Source organism: Bactrocera oleae, chromosome 3 (genome assembly GCF_042242935.1).
Source record: "Bactrocera oleae isolate idBacOlea1 chromosome 3, idBacOlea1, whole genome shotgun sequence".
NCBI classification, from domain to species: domain Eukaryota; kingdom Metazoa; phylum Arthropoda; class Insecta; order Diptera; family Tephritidae; genus Bactrocera; species Bactrocera oleae.
In genome coordinates this window covers 43596689-43619985 of record NC_091537.1, presented here as the reverse complement: position 1 = coordinate 43619985, position 23297 = coordinate 43596689, and the positions used below count along the sequence as shown (strand labels likewise).

Genomic DNA, 23297 nt, shown 5'->3' with positions numbered 1-23297 from the left:
ATTATCCTATAGATACAAATGGCTGTTAAGTTTTAAGATTTAGTTATAGATATATATGTACGTACTTATAAATGCTAAAATACATAAATGCACCTATGATCCGAAGCAAACATTTTTTTTTGTTTTTTTTTATTATTTTAGTTAAATGCATAATATCTCAAAAATGTTATGCTGAAATTTCAAATTAAACCAAATTTGAGGAAGTTACAAGTATTTTTATAACTGTTTTATATAATATTTTGTGCTCTTAGTTTTAAAGCAGAACCATTCATTTAAAATTTTGAACAAACTTTCTTTACATAATTTATAATGTAACGGCGGAGAGTTATTCTTAAATTTGTTACAAATTTTCAATTTACAATAAAAAAAATTAAGTTTTTTCTTTCTAAGTGTTCAAAAAATGTAATAATTGAAATTTCGGAAATGCTGTTATTTCCGTATTTTTAATATTTATTCGTGAAAATTCTTCTTCCATTAAACTTTAATGTACCATAACAACAAACGTGTTTTTGCATGAATTAACGATCTTTGTATTCACCATATACAAGAAAGAGTAAACATGCACATTTCAAAATCGAAAATCGAATTTATTGTTTAGTTTTCGAACCACTTAGTAGGTAGGTAGAGTGGCTGTCGTTCGACACACCTAGGCCTTTAGGAGGCCCATTGTGATAGCACCGGGACTGAGGTCCCCAAACTCTATTGGCTCCTCTCTGAACCACCCCGTTCCTATGATGAACTTTATCAGTTGGACCAGTTTTATCGGTGACTGCGATTCTTTTCCTTTTTTTATATCGATTCCCTCAACAGCCGGTTCTACGTTACCGGAATCGACCCGGATTTTATCCGGCCAAGGGCTGTTATTTCGGCAATCTAACCCTGTTTAGATCGGTAAGTGTTATTCTTTTCCTATATGTGCAATCGCATAGAAGATTTTTAATGGGTTCTTATATTATTCCGTTTGAATTTTAACGGCCGAGATGTGCGGCTCATGTTCCATTCATGCAAGTCAGCGACTGATTCCACTGACAATCAGCTATGTTCAGTATCAGTATTTAAAAATAGCCAGAGATGCCTCTATGCCCTCTCTACCAGAATCTATTTGTATGGTGGTGCCTGTTCTGGCTAGTTCATCTGCTACACAGTTCCCGGGGATATCACTGTGTCCTGGGACCCATTGCAGGTTTATCGTGAAATAGGATGTCAGATCCACTAGGATATCAAGGCATTCTTTCACTGTCTTAGACGGATTCCCATGAGTCATTAGAGATTTCAAAGCCGCTTGGCTGTCTGTGCCTGTCTTTCTATGCTTCCATACTTCTAATCGCGTATTTCTTTCCTGTTATTGGCCACCATACCAATATACCGTAAGTCATAATCGCCCTTACAATTGCTGTGTAGATCCAGTGAGCTACCCGAGGCGTCAGTTTCCATCTGGGCCCCACCATCCTTTTACACGCGTAAAGTTCTGCACCTGCCTTCTTTACCATAGCTTCCAATTTTGATTTCCAAGAGACCTTCCTGTCCAAAACTAGTTCCAAATATCTTGCTTTATCTCTCATCGTTAAGATTCAGAGAAGTGGGGATAACTCGCCTCCTTGGGGTGTACCCTTTAAGACAGATCTGCACATCGTTGAAGCTCCCAGCATCTGTTCAATTAATTTTCGGAGAGGCTCAAAGATGCCCAAATCTTTAAGCGCGCTCAGTATGGCCTTCGGCTGGATGTTATTGACAGTGGGGCGTAGATAATTACATATATTGAGATTTTAGGGGCACTAGAGATTATAGCAATGAGAAGCATCGATCTAGTATACATTTACTTTAAAATTCAATGACTATGGGGTCATTACAGTTTTCATATAGTTTTTTTACAGTAATTGTAAAACTTGAAAATCCAGGCATGTCTCACAGCGACATCGCTTAAACACTAAAAATGGCAAAATCATCAGTGACAATTATACATAAAAGACATAGAGACTTTTTATCTTCGAAAAAAAGGTCAGTAGTGGTAGAAAACAGGAATTTGAATCTGCGATTGCAGCAAAGAAATTTGGAACGATATGGTGGACTCATCGATACGAAATGTAGCAAATGTCACCTTTAAAATGGATCACGTTCCTTCAAAGTAAAAGAAGCACCAAATCGCAATGATTATCAACATATTTTGGCGAAACAACGTGCTCGAAAATTATATGATAAGTGCATGCCTAACTTTAACTGCGTTGTAATGGACGACGAGTCCTGCGTAAAAGCGGACTTTAAACAAATTGAAATGCGCCAGTTGTACACAGAATACCAAAGGGCTAATGTTACCGCCAAATTAAAAAAACAGTTTAAAATAAAAAGCTTGACAAATTTCCAAAAACCAAAAGATTGTTTGCTGGCTATTTGACAGAGTAGCTTTAAAAGCGAACCATTTTTTTCCTATGGAAGTATAAATCAAGAAATTTATGATACTGAGTGAGTGAAATTTATGATACAGAAGCGTCTTTTGTTATATTATAATTAATATGATGCTTAACCAATAAATGGCTTTATTAATAAAACTTTGCCTTACTTAGCGGTAGGAAAAACCATAATGACATGATTTTGATCAAGCACTAAACACGCCAGAGACATTAAATTTTATCTCTGGGATGGTATGAGATGACTTTATAGGAACCGCGTTCAAAATTAAACAGTGGGCGTGTCACCGCCCACTTTTAGGTGGAAACCCATATCTTGAGATCTGCTTAACCGATTTCAACCAAATTCGATGCATAACGTTCTTTTGATATTTATATGTCGTAGTGCGAAAATGGGCGAAATCGGACTATAACCACGCCTATTTCCCATATAAGACCATTTTCAATTCCATCTGATTCTGTCACTTTCCACTATGCATATCAAGCAAAAATGATTGTATCACTTTGCGTGAATAATGCGTTTGAAGTATGCCACCTTGTGACCAAAAATTGTCTAAATCGAGTCAAAAATGTTCAAGTCCGTAGGTACTGAATATGTGAACCCCAGTGCCTATAGCTGAATTTTTACCGAAAATATCCGCCAACATAGAACAAGGCGGCAAGATACACAAAGAAATTTAAAATAAGTACACATATTTTAATTACATATTTAGTTTTTTTATATTGTATAGCAAATTCTATTTTATTTTATATAATTAATTATTTTTAAATTAATTAGAGAATTATTCATTGCGGCCTGAAGGTTTGAAGTCAGGATTGTCTCAATTATAGATTTAATGGACTGTTTCAATCCAGTAAAATTTTTGAGGTTTGGTTTGTACACCTCTTGCTTGACAGAACCCAACAAAAAAAGTCTGGTGCAGTCAAGTCAGGTGACCTTGTGGGCCAGCGGAAAGTGGAGTTTCTCGATATTAATTTGTTTTCAAATTTTCGTTGGAGCTCCGCAATAACCTGTCTGGCTATGTGTGCAGTTGCTTTAGTCATCGATTTATTCCATATTACAATATAGTTCCTCGAAAATCGCCACATATAATAGTTGGTGAAGTGGACGGTGTTTCCGGAATTGTTGAAGACGTCTTCGGTCTGACGTATATCTCTTTTTGACTGATTGCTATTTTAAGTGAGTGAAAAATTCCAAACAAGAAAAATTTTAAATTATTCTTCACAAATAAAATCGATTTTGAAAAAATTTCAGCTAATAAAAATATATTTTTACCTGTTTATGAACAAAAATGAACCAAAGCTTCGATAGTGGATTACTGAAAAAATGGCGGATACATCTGGCTTTTTTGAGGGTGAAGGAAGGTCGTCGAAATACGTTTTCAAAAGTTGGAACATTCGAATGATTTTCCCCAAAGCTTCGCTTAAGCCAAACAATCGAATTATGCAGTTACCAACCAGTTGATTGTATTCATCTTCAGAAATCTCATAGGTTGGCTTTAATGCTTTTGTGCGAATGGTGTGGATATAAAAGTGTGTGTAGATCTCAGCAACAATGCTCTCTATTTCAACATCAAGTGCATTACATGCGTTACGAATCGGATTATGCACGATATGCGCTGCCCAACCTCACCAACTACCTATATTCGATTTTAATTTCTTTAATTTTGCAAAAACATTTCGTTCACCTTACCTATCAACGCGATCGAAATTAATTTGGCGCATTTTCACCACACTAAGCGATCAAATTATCGGTCAAATCAAAATTTTTCAACACTCTCTTAATCAATAAAATAATCAATGCTGTTTTTTTAAAATAATTTTTTGAATAACTCACCCGAAACTGATTCACATCAATTGTGTGGTACGCCCACACGCCTTTCGTCGTCGATAGATTCAAATCTGGTTTCTCTCCGATGAACAAATCTGATATTATTGAAGTTTGAAGAGAAGCATTTGCTGCCTCTTTGTGCTCCTTTGTCTTCAAATGAATTTCATTGTCTTCATTAGCATCAACCAAAATAGTTGCATTAGATTTGTCGCAACCATCTTCGATAGATTCAAATCTGGTTTCTCTCCGATGAAAAAATCTGATATGATTGAAGTTTGAAGAGAAGCATTTGCTGCCTCTTTGTGCTTCTTTGTCTTCAAATGATTTTCCTTGTCTCCATTAGCAGCAACCAAAAAAGTTGCATTAGATTTGTCGCAACGAACGTTGGAATCGTCATAAGTGATTTTCAAAAAAGGTTATATTTTCCTGAAATTATCGTTGAAAAGACACTTTCGTTTCGACATTTCACAAAGTAATATTTATTCGTAAATATTTATGCTTTAAATTCATAAAATTATCTTATGTTTCACTTTGAATGTTGAATAAAACTAATGAGCAGTCAGGAACCAGAGAACGTAAATAAACGAGAAGGTGCAGGTTCGACAGCGAACATTTGTAAAATTTTATCGGGGGTTTCACCTCACACGCAGGAGAAACAAATAGCATGTCTCGTTTTGGCTGTGCTTTGAAATAGAGCCAGAAGACGTTATTTAAATTTATTTGTTTCCGGTGATTTGAAATCTGTAATTTTTAATGAAATAATCAATAGAATGGATAAAGAATAATAACTGCTACATTAATATTTAGTGCAGTATCCATTTTATAACTACAAAGTCTGGGCATATAATCCACTAAATTCTGGCACATAGCAGTTGGAATTTTATGCCATGCGGCCTTCACTAGCCTCCAAAGGTCTTCTTTACTGGATGGATTTTGGTCTCTCAGAGCCACTTTAACCTCCCGCTATAAATTTTCTATAGGATTAAGTTCTAGTGATTGCGGGGGCTAGCTTAAAACAGCGATGCCGTTTTGTCTCAACCATTCCTTTGTCCGCTTCGATGTGTGTTTCGGGTCATTATCTTGTTGAAAGACCCATTGAAGGGGCATATTAAACTCCGCATAAGGTAATATGGTTTCATTTAAAATCTTGGTGTATTGTAATGCATCCATTCTACCCTCTGCCCGAAATAGCGGACCTGTTCCATAATATGAGAAGCACCCCAAACCATTATACTCCTATCGCAATGTTTTATCGTATTTTTATTGTGTTGTGGAAAGAATTCGGTATTGGGGGGTCTTCGCACAGAAAGACTACGTTGGTTTGAGTAAAATAAATTCAATTTGGTTTCATCTGACCCAAGAATGTTTCGCCATTTACTAACTGGCCATTCAGCACGATCTCCTGAAAATTTATACCGTTTCTTTATATTGACTATGGTCAGAAACGGTACCTTCCGAGCAATTTTAGCTTTCAAATTGTTTTTGATTAATAACTTTCGAATGGTTAAAGCATTCACATTCAAAGAATATTGCTTCTTAAGGGCGGAAGAGGTCACAAACGGATTTTCTCTCACCTGATTCAGGATTCGGCTTTGAAAAACTACACTAATTTTTTGGATGCTCTTATTTATCTATCGTTAGTTCATAGAATATTAGGTTCACAAAAAACTTTTACATGAAGTAACATCGTCAGCGATTGTGTGGCTTTATTTTATCGCACATCACTGTATATGTGCGATCGCTTAGTCTTTTAAGATGTTATCAAAATTTTTAATGACCAAAGCAAATAAATATATTATATAATTCATCAAACCTACATACACCTGCGGCCAAGTACAACTTAGCATTCAACAACTTCAAGTCTTACGCAAATTTGGCAACACTTTATAGCTCTAAGTTTTGTGAGATCGAATTTGTTTTTATTTAAAAATAAGTAAGTGACATGTTAGTTATCAAAAATACAAATAATAAAAAAAACTAAATCATTTGAAAGTTAGTAAGGCTTACAAAATTAGCTCGACATATAAGATATTGAAACATTGTGCTTTATTCATTAAACGAAATAAAGTAAAGAAGACTATAATTACAAGTATGTAATATCAGGGTTGTGAATTTTTAATTAAAAAATATAGGATAAAAATAAAATTTTGGTGTTTTTATCCTGATGTTGGGCTAAAAATTAGATTTTCATATTAAAATTAAATTTCATTTTTTAATTCAAGATGTTTGGGATAAAAAATATAAAATAAAAATAATTACTTTTTGATTTGATTGAACGCGACAATGTTACTTCTAAAGCAAATTCTTGCAATCCGGTAATTGGGATTAACATTTTTTTTTATTTTGTAATCCTAAATAAAGAAGAATTCAAGTCTTTCTTTTTTATTTGGGACCTGCTCAGGCCTTAAGACCCATAGGGAGTGGACCACGAGTTACGTGGCCACATGCTGCCAACGCACTACTGCGACACCTGCCTCAACGGCTGTGCAATCTGAACCATGTTCGCGCACAGCGCCGCCACTCCAGTCGAGTGGCCAAGAAAAGACCTCTACAGCCCTAAGGAGCTCAAGGCAGCATGACTTTCAGGCTGACCAACTCCCCACCTTCATCCCGCTCCAATCCTTGTGCGAGAACTACTCAGCAACTCCTGGTTCTTTGCACAAATCCGTGTGTCAGACCGAATCTGTCAAGTGCAATTCTTGCGCTGGCTGGTGTCACTTTCTGTAGTGTTCCGCCCTGCGCACCCCACGTGGGTGGAGTGCGTCGTATGTTGCTCCGTGCTGTAGGAGTCTGTCCCCGCAATCCCATATAGTGGCGTCGTCAAACAACACCACAGTGTGACAACCGCTCATGCGGATATTACAGCTGCTAAAACCACCACGGACACCCGCAATAAACGAATTCTACAATTTAACTTCAACGGACTCCAGAGTAAGATCGAGGAGATAGCTGCATATACTGCGGTCCATGAAATCAAGTTAAACAGCCGTTCAGATCTTCTGAGTTGTGCAGGTTTCAACGTTTTGCGTAAGGATTGAGAGCGAGATAATGGTGGCCTAGCCTTCATACTGCACAACACCGTGCAATATCGTCTAATCGATGGTGACATCGACCGCAGGGACACTACCCTTGAGTGTCAGGGTATAGCAGTCCGGTCAGGCGATGTCAAGCTCGAGATATTAAATATATTAATCCGCCTAGTTACATGTTGCCCAGCAGGACATCACCCGAACATAGGTGTGCTACTTCGTGGTGAAAACCGTTTGATGCCAGGCGACTTTATCGCGCACCACGATCTTTGGCACTCCTGCCTGTCAAATAATCATAGGCGGATGGAGCTGGCGAAACAACCAAATCGTCCAAATTCATTGGCCCTAGAATAAGCATGCTGATGCTAAAACATCTTGGCTGGACGGGGGTAAGCTACCTCACCAAGGTCCTTAATTTGTCGATGTCCACTCTTCAAATACCCGATGTGTGGAAAGTCGGAGGAGGGGTCGCACTACTGAAACCTAGAAAACCCGCCAACAAAGGGTCTTATCGTCCGACAACTCTCCTTTCCCCAGTAGTAAAGACACTTGAGGCCTTGATACTCCCGACATTTACTCACCACCTGAGTCTAGCAGAACATCAGCATTCGGAAAGTGCACAGCACCACCACAGCACTTAGCGTCATAAACGCCGAGATAGTTCATGGCCTAAACCAGAAGCCACCTTGCGAGAGGACGATCCTCGTAGCATTGGACTTGTCAAAAGCTTATGACACAGTCAATCACACAACGCTTCTTGAGGACCTAGAACAATCCACGCTCCCTCTAGGGCTGAAGATATTGGTGAAAAGACAAAGAAACGTTGCTGGCAACATACAAGGAAATCGGCCGGCCGGTCCTAAACTATGCATCACCAATATGGTCGCCTGAATGTAGTGCAACGCAGACGAAGAAGCTTCAGACTTGTCAAAACACTGCACTCCGGACTATCACGCCCCTTGATGTCCCCAATGGAACACCTGCACAGTAAGGCCCTTATGCTTCCGGTTAAGGAACATAATGAGCTCCGCTCCAAGCAGTTTCTGCTGCGGTGTTCTCGCAGAAATCCCCCCTGCAGTCGTCTGCTTGGAACGGAACCGCCTCCTAGGAACATGAAGAGATCCGACCGGACTTCGAACGCAACGAACTGTATACAAGCACTGATCGCCATTCATAGTGGAGCCATCAGCCCTTTGTCGATGAGTGCAATGAGTGTCCGCATGACACTAACCACCACACATCTCCATGCCCAACGAACCCCACACATCTAACACCCTTTTCCCTATGGTCCGACCCCGTCGAAACAGCTTATTTCCTAGACCTTTCGTTAGATGACTTCGAACCAAATCAAACTATTACTTATCTCCCAAGCGGGGACTAGGTAACCGTTACAACAACAACAGAATATCTACAAGTTACCAGCAGCTCCGACTACGCATTGTTGTAGCTATGGTATACACAATGACTCCAAGGGATTGTACTTCTGATTAAGTTTTAAAAATGATTGATGCAAATATTTGTCAATGAAAGAAAATGGAATTTCCATTTGACATTTTACTGTAAGTTATAATATTTTTTTCATTTTGAACACATACTTATTTTTATAAATATAAATTTTTTTATTTGTGAGTTGTTTTACTTTTAAAATAATTAAGATATAATAAAAAAGATAAATCCTATCTTTTAAGTTGGATCAAACTAAACACAGGGTGCTAAATTTTACTTAAATTGGTTCAGTAGTTTAGGAGTTAACCTCGTATCACGTAATTTTTTTATAAACACATATATAGATATGTAGAATCGTTTGCGCATTGTAAACGAATCTTTAAGCGTACATTTCTTAGCATAAGAATGCTCATGGTTCTCATTTAACTCTGAAATTGCTCAATTCTGCTATTTTCGAATCGGCTCATGTTAAACTGTGGTGAAACACGTTCATCGTGACCTTGCATAAACGTTGTCCATATTCTGCGTTTTCCAAAAATTCTGAAGAATTTTCATTTCTAACTATTTATAGTTATAGCGGAAACAAACATACACATTTTGACTAGTTGCAAAATTGTACGTTCTGTAATTCACCATTTTGACCATAGTATAAATCTATAAGAAACAAAATAATCAAATGTTTTCCAAGAATTTTACTGAGATCACATGATCGAAATGTGTCTTTTTTGGACACAAAGCTGTGAATAAAAAATATTTAGTATAATAACTGTTTTGTGAAAAGGTACTTTTAATAAAAAACATTAACGAAAATTTGCAAGAATATTTTCGTAACCCTGAGGTTGCAATGTAGGCGCGTTACCGACCCTTTTTTTTTAGTGTTAAGTTCCCCAGGAGGCCTATTTTCACCCATAATATTAGGTCAAGTAAAAAGTTCGGTTTTTATCTAAGAGATGGCGTTATTGTCCATAGTACTAGTGTTACGTCTACTATCATGTCATACTATACGGCGCTGAAAACGTGTTTATTCGCGCTAAAAGTTTGTTTTTGACAGTTTTTCGATTGATTGACTCAGTACGTTGTGAGCGCTCGTCAAAGATGGACACCAACAAAGAGAAAATTCGCTACTTTTTACAATTTTTCTTCAATCAAAGCGAAAAGCGGCTGAAAACATTAATTTAGTTTATGGGCCCGATACTGTAAACGAACGTGTAGGACAAAAGTGATTTGTTAGGTTCCGTTCCGGTAATTTCGATGTCAAAGATGCACCACGCGTCGGGAGGCCTGTCGTCGAAAATTGCGATAAAATCATGGAAATAGTGGAAACAGACCGTCACGTGAGCACTTATTTAATTGCTGAAGAACTAGAGATAAGCCAGAAAACCGTTTGGAACCATTTGCATAACCTTGGATTCAAAAAGGAGCTCGATGTTTGGGTGTCACACGAACTAACGCAAAAAACATGATGGACCGAATTTCCATCTGCAAATCGCTGCAGAATCGCATCAAAATCGACCCGTTTCTGAAGCGGATTGTGACTGGCGATGAAAAATGGGTCACTTATGACAACATCGAGCGCAAACGGTCGTGGTCAAAGCTCGGAGAAGCGGCCCAGATGGTGGCCAAAACCTGATTGACGGCCAGGAAGGTTTTGCTGTGTGTTTGGTGGGATGGGCAAGGAATCATCTACTATGAGCTGCTCCCCTATGGCCAAACGCTCAATTCGGCATTCTACTGCCACAAACTGGACCGCTTGAAGGCAGCACTCATCCAGAAGAGGCCATCTTTGATCAACAGAGGCCGAATTGTGTTCCATCAGGACAACGCCAGGCCACACACGTCTTTAGTATCTCGCCAGAAGCTCCTGGAGCTCGGATGGAAGGTTCTATATCATCTTTTGAAAAATCAATAAAAAACCGAACGAACTTTTTACTTTACCAATATATACAGTTCTAAATCAATTCACTTGTAATAACAAATATAACAAGACAAAAATAAATACAATATATATTGTCAGGAACATTTCATGAATATTAATTACATCAGCAATCAGTTTTTTAATGTATCTTTATTGATTGTTGCGCCTATTTAGTGATAGGTTGCTCTTTAGAAGGTTGGTAGATCTTTCCTTTTAAAGCGAGTTTGATTTAGGAGTTTAAGTTGATTTTTCTTTCTGCTGTCCTCTTCTTTTTTCTTTACCTGTTATAGCTCTAAGGGTTTTAGACCGTAATCTCTGTATTATATCAATGTTAGTTGCACAAGTCGTACCCCACAGCTGAATACCATACATCCTAATCGGTTTGATAATAATGCGTAATATAATTAAACTTTGTTGTCAAGGCTAAATTTAAAATTCTTATTCAAAAGCCAGTTTAAATTTGCTGCTCCTATTTCCATGCTAGTTATTTTGCAGGATATATTTTTTCTCCATGGGCTTCTGTCCAAGTGAAATCCAACATAAGTAACACCATTTGCTTGTGGTACTAAGATATTATTAATTTTAATCGGCTGACACATTTGTGATCTTAGTGAAAATGTGTTTGTTCATTTACATTTATTCGTCAGTTGGCTAGCCGTTCTTCGACCCGACGCTCTGATGGAACATTTATTACGGCATACCGATGTCAGCAAAAGTCGATGTCAATACGTCATTACCAGTTTGAATGGCTGCTGTATATATGGGACAATTAATACGGCATACTTGGGCTGTGTCATCCGCAAAAGTCGTTTTCAGTACATTATTACCAGTTGGAATGTCTGCTGTATATATGATTTATAGAGTTGGGCTTAGTGCAGTCTCCTGAGGTATAGCAGTCCTTATCCTTATCGGTCGTTCATCTGATATGAAATTAGCTACTTTAACGGTAAATTTCCTATTTTTTAAATAAGACTTCAATGTTTTATACAATTCGAAAGATAATAGTGATTTAATTTTGTATAAAAAGCCTTCATGCCATACCTTATCGAATCCTGAGCTACATAGGAATATTGCTGAGTAGAGTGTACTCGAATGCCTTTCTAATTTCGTTAGTAAATATATTTACTTGCTCTACAGTGCCATCCTTTACGTTGGAATGATATTTATTTCATGGAGAAAAGGAGACATTTTCGATAGTAAAACTTTTTCAAATATTTAGGTAGGTAGGAGGCTTATTGATCTGTAAGAAAACACCAGTGCTAAGTCTTTCCCGCGATTATTTATGCCGGTAACCTTCGACTTTCTCCATGAATTTGGATAATATCCGAAACTAAATATTCCACTAAAATGTAAGAAGAGCATTACTACAGCAATATTTTGTAGCTTCTGATGACTTTTTTGGAGTTATCTCTTATAATTTTTTTAATTTCAAAAGCTGATAGACATGAGCGTCTTGGTAGCAGTGTCTGACAAAGTTGGCAGCCGAAAGTCGTTTTTTGGACAATTACACTAAAATACCATCTCTAGGTGCTATGAAAAGTAAGTTGCTCATTACTTTGAGCCCAATTACCACTCACGTCTCTTATGGTCAACCCTAAAGATTGTTTTGAATGTTAGTTGAATTTGGGTTCAATTTCTTTCGAGTACTATATTCTTCCTCGCTCTTTAGCGTTTTTCTTAGTTTACGTACAGCATCCTTCAATTGCAGCTGTGTTGAAGGATATCTATTTGCTTGCCTTTTTTTTAGCTACTAGCTTCTCTATTTCATCATTTGTGATTTTTCTTAGCACAGGCGGCTTATTGTTTTCTTTAGGTATTGCTAAGATAGCTGAGTTAGTTAATATCATTAAATTCGCTTATGCTTTGCTTAATGACTTTATCTGAGTTTACAACCAGTTCGTTTTATGGGATGTTAGACCCACTTTTGGTGATACAACCATAGCTTTATTAGTACTGGAAAATGATCGGAAGATAAGTCAGTTCAGTATAAGCGATCTATCTATATTTTTAATTACACCAAAATCAATTAAATTTGTTTCGATCACTGGGCCAGTATGTCGGCTTACCAGGAGAAATTATGTCAAGGTTATTTTGCCTATTCATAATAGTGTTATACAGTTGCCTTTCTTTCAAAAACCACATTTAATCGAAAACCTATAAAATGCCATAACTAAGCACCAGATTAAGATTAAAAACTGCAAAGCGCAGCTGTGAGCTACAAATTATGAAAAAATGAAAGTGGCCCCGTCCTCTAAAAAGTTTAATATACATATCTCCCAAACTATTCAAGCTAACATAACTAGATTCGCTCAAGGCAAATCCCTTAAGCACCCCAACCGACACTGTAAAAGTGGATGAAATCTGCCAACTCCCCTTATAACGGTACTGTTAAAACTACTTAAAGAGCGATAAATCGATAACTTAATGAGCCACAGACATTAAATTTTACCCCCGAAATGGAATGAGAAGGCTTTTCACTTTCAAGTATGCAAATCAAGCACCAATGAATGTATCGGCAAAAATTTATATAATTGGATCAATACTACCCCCAACTCCCATATACTACTTATAATGATTTTCGTTATTCTAACAAGTTTTATGGCATATTCAGGCCGGTCAGTGAGAATTATTTGTATCAAAAATTGCTTCAAAATATGTACTCGAGTATACCTGAGTAATGTCAAAATTAATGCAATCGGAACGGGCTTCTTTCTTTATCGCCAATATACCCCGTTAAATTATTTCCGTCGTTCTACCTGTCTTTTAACCGTTTATGTTGATCAAAATGTGGGATATCTTAGTGAAATTAAGAGGACAAGTTTTCTTTCAAATTATGTGGTTTAGCGCTGAATTAGAATGTAATTGGTCTAATCTTGATCTAAACCTTATATATCTAACATAATGAATTCCGTTTTTCTGGTTGACGTCTTCCACATTAACTCAATATTTTATATTTAGCTTCTTTGGTCGAGTTAATATCACATATATATATACATCATCTCATTTGAAGGTGTTTTTAATGTAATTTTAGCTGACTTGAACTAAAATATAGAAATAAAACTAAGTTTATGGCCTCGAATAACAGATGTTTAATTCTTTCGCAACACTTTTTAATATAAAGTTTTGCCAGCACCTGAAGGAATTTCCCGGGCTTTGATTCTTGCAAGATTCAAGATCATTAAATGTTTGGTTATACCCGAACTTAGTCCTTCCTTAGTTGTTTGTTATATGTCTTTCCTTTATGGTAGACATAAAATTGTGTAATACCTACATTGAATAAGGTTTAAAATCATATTTACAACGCTTCCACTTGGTTGGTTTAGAGGAAATGGAATTTGTACATTGTTATCTTTTACTGCGTATAACGGACGAAGTGTAAACCCTAGTAAAACGAAACTGATGCTGTTCACGAATAAAACCAAAATACCTGAATTTTAGCTCCCCACATTCGGTGGTACTACAATTGCTCTGTCCGCAATTGCAAAATATTTGGCGTTGGTGATAGATAAAAACTGATCCAGAAATTGAATATTGAGAAACGTATTAGGAAAGCTTTTATGGCGTATTACACGTGCAAGAAGATACTCTGCAAAAACTGCGGCCTAAAACCAAAATAGTCATGTGGATGGTACTTATACGGCCGTCATTGGACCAATTCTTACATATGGAGCACTGGTTTGGAGGCCAGCATTAAATAAGCAATATAACATCAGAAAACTAAATGAAATTCAGAGGGCAGCTTGTACAGGGGTACCAATCCGTTTAAATCATGTCCGAATAATGCGCTAAACATGTTCTTGCACCAACTGCCCATAGACATTTACATACGGAAAGCGGTAACACCTTCTGGTAGAAGCATTAAGGAGATTGGTGGTTGGAACAGGAAGAGTTATGAACATAGCGAAATTCTGAACCTGCACGATACTAATCGAAATAAATCAAATTATCCTCCCAAGTTTGGACTTCAATAGTGACTTCCAGATGAGAAGACGTCATTTTTACAGATAGCCAGGCGGCACTACAAGCCTTGTCGTCGCCAATGATCAACTTAATAAACAAAGCGAGGAAGGCTTTAAACTCACTGGCTGGTTAACTCGATTTGGATTTGAACGAAAAGTCAGACGTGTTGGCTAAGTCAGGAGCCTCTCTTGACGAATCCGAGGCAGAGACAATACCGTGTCCGCTAGGAACGATCAAGAGGGAGGGAGCTTCGAAAAAATAGCGCAAAATGGATGGAAATCCACAACAAAATTCAGGATAGCTAAACAGATATGGCCATGACAAAACAAAAACTATGGACTTATTACATAGGTCCAGGAAATCTATATAACATCTAGACTTACAGCAACCATAACAGGGCACTGGCCATTTGGAGATCATGCGTTATAAAATGCGTATGCCCTATAATAGCACTTGCTGTAGCTGCAAACTCGAAGGGTGCAAGGAAACGACTCTACACTTTTTCTGTGAGTGCCCAGTTCTATCACAAATCAGCCATCGAACTTTTGGAATCCATCAGTTACCAAGCCTCGAAAATCTATCTCCAAAAATCATTACAGATATAAGTAGTTTTATTGAGGGCACCAAACGGTTTGAACACAACAATGGAACGTTTTATCAAGATAAAATGTCTTACGATAATGAATCAAAATGCAACTAGCGCTAATTGTGCCCGAAGGGGTAGCACTCTTACCTACCTACCTTTTACTACATTTTCATAACTTTCTTGGACCACATTATTTTTAATATTACCAGGTTTTGAACTCTGTTCAGTGATTTAAAAAATTTCTCTACATAGGATGTTTGTCATTTTGTTTCGGCGTGCTTGGAATTAAGCGACAACTTCCATTTCAAGTCTTTATATAGATTATTAACATTGTGATTTCCCCCACAATCTCTACACTTTTTTGTTAGATCTGCTTTTTTATGTGAACATTTGGACGTATGGTGTAAATCACCACGTACTACACAAACACTGCGTAGGGTGCAATATGATTTGGTGTGCCCATTGGCGATTAGTGCATTGTACGGACCATTTCTTTTATGGGGTTCTTTAATCTACGGTGTAGGAGATATTTAAAATTGTATATCGGATATTTTCTTAAGCTAATCTATCTATACCGAATTTAGCCCACATCACGCGTGAAGATGCACCCTGTTAAACAAATTTGTGTGGTATTTGTAGTATACAAGAAGAAGGAGAAAGAAGACATACAGATGAAAACTCAACAAGCATTCATATACAACGGGAAAACACCGCCATACCAAAGAAACATGTTGCGAATACGCGAGCAAGCAACACACGGCTTGGCGGTCATTAGGAAGTCTGCACAGGACTGTGACAGCGTACACACGTCCGGCACCAGACTCAGTAGTGAGTCGATCCTCTGGCTATTCTTTGTGCCCTGATTTGTGAAAGCCTTTTGTTAAGAGACTCAACCCCTTACATTGCGGTCGCCAAAAAAGTTTTCTGTTGTCCGGGGTTTCGCACAGACCGCGGTCACGTCCTGTGAGTTAAACAGCAGAGAGTTGCCGCAGCCGCCTTTACGACAGCGGGCATCACAGCTTACATCCAGTGACGTCGTCGTAGAAAACTTCAGCATCATCGCACACAACAGAGCACCGTGGTCATAAAAGTACGCACAAGTAGAAACTGCGAGTTACGCAGCAGAGAATCGTCGTCGCAGCCTATACGAGTGCGTACATATACAGCAGGACATCGTTGTCAGGTGGCGGATAGCTGAACGGCTTCCAGATATGTAGGGAAGCTGCAAATATTCCAATAAGCAGTCCCCGACCAAAGCAGCAGAGATGGAGGGTGTAGCTTAAAAGGCTATATATGCTCAACGAAGTCTATGTGATGGCGTAAATTGACACTGCCCATAACTAGGTGTCTGAACAACAAAAATTTCGAGAGCGTCGGACTCAAATTGAGCGGATTACTGGGCAGCGTCTGTCCCCAGGTTAGGAGCTGCTGAATCGTTACCTGCCAGTAGTTATAAAATGATATGGGTAGGATCCCAGAAAATTAGCCATGTTGTCAAATAAAATGGAACTTAATTAAGTTACGGTGCAGGGAATAAAAAGCCCAGTGCCGGCGGTTTTAGAGGGTGAGCAAGCAGGCTACCGGCGATCGATATTCATCTACTGCAATAATACGTTGGTGGCACACATGGCCAGCATATCAGATAATGTCACAAGCAAGGTAGAGGCGCAGCGAAGTACAACAGCCGTCGAAAGCCAGTATATTGGTGGAATAGCGAAATCGCTGCTCTGAGATGTAGCTGTCACAGAGCTAGTCGGCAATATAATAGAAGTAGAGGTGCCGTGGAATATGAGTGACTACGCGAGATTTATAAAATAAAACGAAAAAAACTTAAAGCAGCAATTAGGAAAAACAGAACTGCATGCTTTAAAGAACTCTGTGCAAAGTAGACGAAAACCCATGAGGTCGAGCGTATTGGTAGTAATGTCAAAAATTAGAGGCGATAAAGGACAAATGCCAATCTGCCCTGTATTACTAAAGCAAAACAAACAAAAGCAAGCCTAGAACCTCCTTTTTTTCTACCAGCCGTTGACAGTGAGGAGTGCAAGCATTCAGTAATGCAAAAGCTCCTGGTTTGGATGGCATTCTAAACAGAGCATAAAAAAATGCGATAAAACGCAAAACTAAATACTTCGCAGAATATATGGACACGTCAACGTTTGGTTCTGCTATCAAAACCTAACAAGCCACCAGGAAACCCGAGTTCGTACAGGCCACTCTGTATTATCGATACCAGTGGTAAGATCTTCGAACGCTCCTAAGCAAAAATCATACGCCAAACCAGTTAGATCTTTGTTCCATAAAGGTTCTTCAAATGATCCGAGCGTCAACGCAAGCAGCAGAGCATTGTCGCGCATCACTGTCTCAGTATATACAGGTATTGCTGCCAAGCGCCGACGTATTAAGCCAGACATCATCACCGCCGGACACAAACGTAAGGCGTTCCAACACAGTTCCAGCGAGAAGCAGAACGTTCCTTAGCACTCCCAGAGCGCAGCATAGCGGATAGGGTTACAAACTATTCAACGGCGGCGCTGAGCGGCGGTGACAGTACTGCGTTAAGGTGTGAATGTCTCGCAGTGAATCGAGCCTCTGGCAGGCAACTCACTCTTTACCGTACGGACGCTGGAAGTTACGAGTGAAGTGGGTAGTGAGTAGTTCCGCTGAACTGCTCCACGTTTGGCATCGCGTCCGCTGCCATTGCTCTCCATAATTCCGCCTGATAGTAACGCCCTGACGGGGCACGCTAAACCGCTACTCTGCCATAGCGCTATCCTCAGGTGACATCACTACAACGCGGAAGACACAATTTTGTATTGTATATTTGAAGCATGAGGAATTGTATTAATAAGAAAACATAAAATAAATTACCATTTATAAAGAGCCCATAGTTTACAAATTTATCGTAACGAACCCTGGACATGGAGAGTATACCTTATCAAATTACAATACAATAAGCATTGCTGCCCCTGCTTCGTTACTGCGTACAAACCTAATTACAAAAATTCTCATTTCAAAATCATAGATTAAAGTAAACGAGCGTGATTACTATTTATGTGTAACACAAAGCAACTTTACGTTTTTGAAATCACATTGTTTTAGTTTGTATTAAAAGCGTTTACTAGGAAATATGGTCTAGTTCGAATGAATAGACATTTGATAATTTCGCAATTACAATTTTTACAACAATAATATTTGGGAAAACCCGGTCCAATAGCAAATATAATCAAAATATTGATTATAAATATTTTAGATTTTTTATAGAAAATTTAAAAATTCAGAGGGTGGTTTTAGTGTGTACCTTTTCGGCATAGATTCCACTACACTATTTGGCAAGTACTATATTGATTTTCTGAAGTGAAGAAGAATATTGTTCTTTAAAATGTTTGTAAAACAAGTACCCGCAAAAATATACAAACATTTTTATGTAGAAAACTGCTTTCATCGACGTCCACATTTATCTAGATTTGTATATTTTGAAATGAGGTAGAATTGGTAGGTCTTGGTAAACGTTGAAAAGTTTGCCAAGAGGTGTGTTAAACCAATGCGTCGTTGCAGGCGCCTTTGCTGGGGGTATTCGAAAATGCGTAAACTAAATTGCGTAAAATATTTATTTTAATAATTATTGAATTTCCGCTTTATGATCCATTCACTTAGGGTACCACTAATATACTTTAAATTTATTGAAATTGAATTTAACTAATTATAAATTAATATATGTTATATTCTTTGAAGTAAGGCGGAATTTTCGATTACGCTGGGTTCTTAATACTATATATAATATTATATATGTACATTTATGAAATCGTCCATCGTGCTTGCAAACGGCTTTTTACTAGGACATTAGTGTCAGACTTTGTAATTTATGCCCATTCAATATCTACAGCAGCTTTTAACGTGTCCTTGGACTAAATATTGTAGTTTGGAATCCTTTTTCTAACAAATCCCATAAGTGCTCGATGGAATTAATGTTAGGTGATTGTGGTGGAGAAAACAGAAAAGTATACAAATTTATGTCGCACTTGAGTTTATTGCTATAAGATTCAAAAAGTATAACATTGCCAATTAGTATTGTTTTCAAAACTTAAAATGAGGACAACAATTTTGATATTTCATAACCAATATAGATATTAAAATTTAATTAACAAAGAAAACTGAAAAGATTCTAGGCTCTTAGGCTCTGGCACGCGTTGCGAATCTGACTTGTTAAGTGTGCATGGCCAACGGTGCAAGGAGTTTGAAATATAAACTATATTATGCACTTAATTATCGTTTTAATTATACACTTGAATCTGATTATAATTCCATTCTATACTTTCATTGTTGTAACAGTTGTTAGTAATATTTATATAGTGAAATTAATTTTAATTTGTACCATTTGTTTCTGATACTTTGTGAAACTACTTTGAATATATCGATCAATATGTGAGATATCAAAGTGTATGAAGACGACATTTAATTGTTTGTAACAAGTGTAGGAAACTTCGGTTTATTTCTTCTTTTAGGACTTATACGGAATATATTTTTTTCCGTCTATATGCTAGATGTTATATCATACGTATACGAGTGATATCTCAATAAAATTAACTAAGATTAAAGGATATCATGTACAGTTACTGACAATAAAATTTCCTTCACAACTATTTGGAAAGAAAAGTGTTACCACAGATCTTAGGAGGAAACAATTATTTTTTGTAATGAAATTTATTTTAAACATTTCAAAAGCATAAATAACTTAATACAAATTTAAATATTATCAGCAGACAATTTTTAAAGGGACTGTCCGGAATTTCAATTGGCAATTAAATACAATCAATTTAACTGCAAATCCTTTATTTGCCAGTATGGCAGCGTACCTTGTCTTCATAGATTCCACTACAGCTTTACAGACTGAATTTGGTATTGAATACCACGTCTCTTGGACTTTTTCCTAGATGTTCCTACTTATTTCGTGGTTTAATGGGTCCCATCTTTTTCTCTACAATCTTCCACACATTTTCCATATGATTTAAATCCGGAGATTGCGCCCGCCAAGTAATAACATATATTTATTGATTCTATAGCCAAGTTTTGACCACACCGAAGGTATGCTTCGGGTCATTGTCATGTTGAAACTCCTAAACTAAAGGCATGTTCCATCCAGGATAAGGAAGCATTACATCTACAATTCTAAGGTAGTGATAACGGTCCATGATTTCCCAAATCCAAAACAGCGGTCCAACTCCGTACCACGCAATTGTAAAGGGGGGTTCAAGGCGTTTTGTGGACGTTTAAGAGCTATTTACAGGAGCCTTTTTTCTGGCGTCACAAGTGACTGTAACCTCCATCTTGGGGGATCAGGTATAGAACCTAACCTAAGCGCACATGTTTTCTTTACCTTAAAGTTAATGCATTGAATGTAAGCGATACAGACGTTGATATAGCCCTCATATACCTCATTTTTAGATTTTCACCTGTTCTTTCTAATCTATTACCGAGTATATAGTTTGATGTAAGATATTGAAGGGGTATTAAGTGAACATTTACTTTACCAATAAAGTGATTGGGTGCTAAACGTTGATGAATTGGGTTTATATGTTCTCTTAGCCCTCATACATAACAGTTTCTCCTCTTATGATGCTTAGTTATTCACAATTTTGCCAGACCACGCATTTTGGTCAGTATCCAACATTATTTAACATACAGTTTTTCCAACACTTGAAAATATTTGCCATTCTTTTATCCGTACAAATTGCGAGAGTAAAAAATGCTCGGCTGCACCCACACTTAACCCACAATTACCATATGTGTTTTATTTTATCGATACAAACTCAGAACGGACTATCACATGAATATTTTCTTTCAGTTAAACTATGTACTCTAATTTGACCCCTAAGAGCTGATTCTCATAAGTTATGATTTATATTTTTATTGTTATTATCATGATCGCAAATACAATAAGTTTATAACATGTACAAAATATAACGTTACACAATGTAACGAAAGGATTTTTTTCTGATTGACTTTATTTCCTAACCATTAAGTTTGGCATTTTAAAGTTAGACAAAATTTAACTAAAATATTCTAATTGCCAAAAGTGTTAAACTTCTATATAATTATTGAATTTCTGCTTTATGATCCATTCACTTAGGGTACCACTAATATACTTTAAATTTATTGAAATTGAATTTAACTAATTATAAATTAATATATGTTGTATTCTTTGAAGTAAGGCGGAATTTTCGGTGGCAGACATAATGCAATTCTTTAGTTTAACTAATAAATAAAACAAGTTTTAATCCTAACTTAAATATACATTTGTTATTTTTTGCGGAAAGTTTTTAGGGTCCACGCTGTATAAGCCATTAGCTGACTAGATACGACGTGTGTTTTGGGTCGTTACCTTGTTTGAAAAAGAAATCGGCTGCTGGGTCTTAGTTTTTGTACGCTTGGACAAAAATTTTAATTTAAAATAGCTATGCACCCCCAAATAACGATGTTTCCTCCACCATGTTTGACTTCAAGTATTGTATTAAGTTATTTTTCGGCATCTCTGCATTGGTACGCCTCCATACTTTTATTACTCCGTCCGACATAAAAATGTAGAATTTTGATTCGTCGGCGAATGCAACATTCTCCCAAAACGAGTTTTGTTTATCAAGAAAATTCTTAGCAAATTTTAACCGATTTTTCTTATTTGCTTTTGATATGAATGGTTTACGTCTCGCAGTTCGTCCCTTATAACTAGCTTTGTGCAGCACATTCCACACAGTTTGAGGATTTACATATTTTTGAAATTCGATAAACTATGTTGCCAATTTCACGAAGAACTTTATTTTTCAAATATTATATTAATATTATTTTTCCTACTTCGAGCGAAATTTGCAAATTGCGTTCCATTTTTTAATTTCAGCAACTAATTACACTAAACTTTTACACTTGATTATGTATAGTACTCCGTCAGGCTTAAACAAATTATTGAAAAAAATTAATCCAACGCAATTAAAATCAAAACAACATTACACGCTGAAAGAAGTATACTTAACCTATTTATTATTGCTTTTTCACTGTTTTTTTAATTAACAGTGTCTAAGTGGCGCCACAAGAAAGATAACGGCACAACAATGTAACGATGAGCATAATGCTGTTTTTAGAATATACATAACGGGATTTTTCAAACTTTTGTTGAAAATACTTGTTTGAACGGTTTTTGGTATAAATTTGTTACTGTGCCTAAACTTAATTGATTCCCTGTATCTAAAACAAATATTCCTAAAACAAGCCGACTTATTGTTAAGTAAATAATTTGTTCAGCATAAAATTCAAAAGTTAAGCAAAGGTAAAGATATACAATTTTTAAATGCGGTAATTTTAGACTTAGCATATGTGCATACTATTTGCTTTATATTTTATTAAAACGTTACTAATAATAATTTTTTTTTCATTAAAGGTTCTCAATAACATTGTTCACGAAATATCAAAGTTAGACGGCATATCCCGAGTTTTATACGATTTGACATCCAAACCACCAGGTACAACCGAATGGGAGTAATTCGTGCATTTAATTTTGTCCTGATTTCTATGATTGGATCTCTAATACAAATCGTATGAAATATGTGAAAATGATAAAAATATATTTACTGAGTTTAGTTTTTATAGTTATTAAATAAATGGGCTCTAAATCTAATATTCTTTTTTTACTTATTGATCCAGTATTCAACACTGTTAAATAATCCTTATATTATATGTTATTATTTGAGGCGAAAATGAAATAATTTTGTTAATGAAATAAATGAGAAAATTTCTACTGGTTTTTTTAAACTTGGATTTATTATACGTATAACAGACGATGAAAAATTCATGTCCTCAAAAAAAATTTACAACATGCCTTTTTTTGCACGAACTGACGATCTTGCTTCAAAAGAAGGACTAAACAAGTATGTATGTACATTACAAAATTGGAAATCGAATAATTGTTTAATTTCCAAAGCACACAACAAGGTGTATATAATTATGTTAAGAATTGAGTGACATTACAGATTATAGCAATGAAAAGCAATTAGCAATGAAAAGCATTAAAGCGAGGAGGAAAGTGGAGATGGAAAGGATGGAGCTGCTTGCCAATCATTTAGCAATAAAGAAGTAA

The 23297-nt window shown here is 36.7% G+C and overlaps 1 protein-coding gene across 4 annotated transcripts in view; it reads left to right on the top strand.

Annotated features, from left to right (window-relative positions):
* The window catches only part of bur (GMP synthase burgundy), a 78608-nt gene extending 55770 nt beyond the window's left edge, over positions 1-22838 (top strand). For 3 of the 4 annotated variants that reach the window (XR_004976495.2, XR_004976501.2, XR_004976526.2), the window contains 2 exons: positions 22238-22490; positions 22602-22838. Coding sequence is in view for 1 of the 4 variants with exons in the window: in XM_036362920.2 (XP_036218813.1) it covers positions 22602-22703 (102 nt within the window). In the remaining 3 variants the exon portion in view is untranslated. The remainder of the gene's footprint in view (positions 1-22237; positions 22491-22601) is intronic. The other variant, XM_036362920.2, reaches the window with a different exon arrangement.
* The last annotated feature ends 459 nt before the right edge of the window (positions 22839-23297 follow it).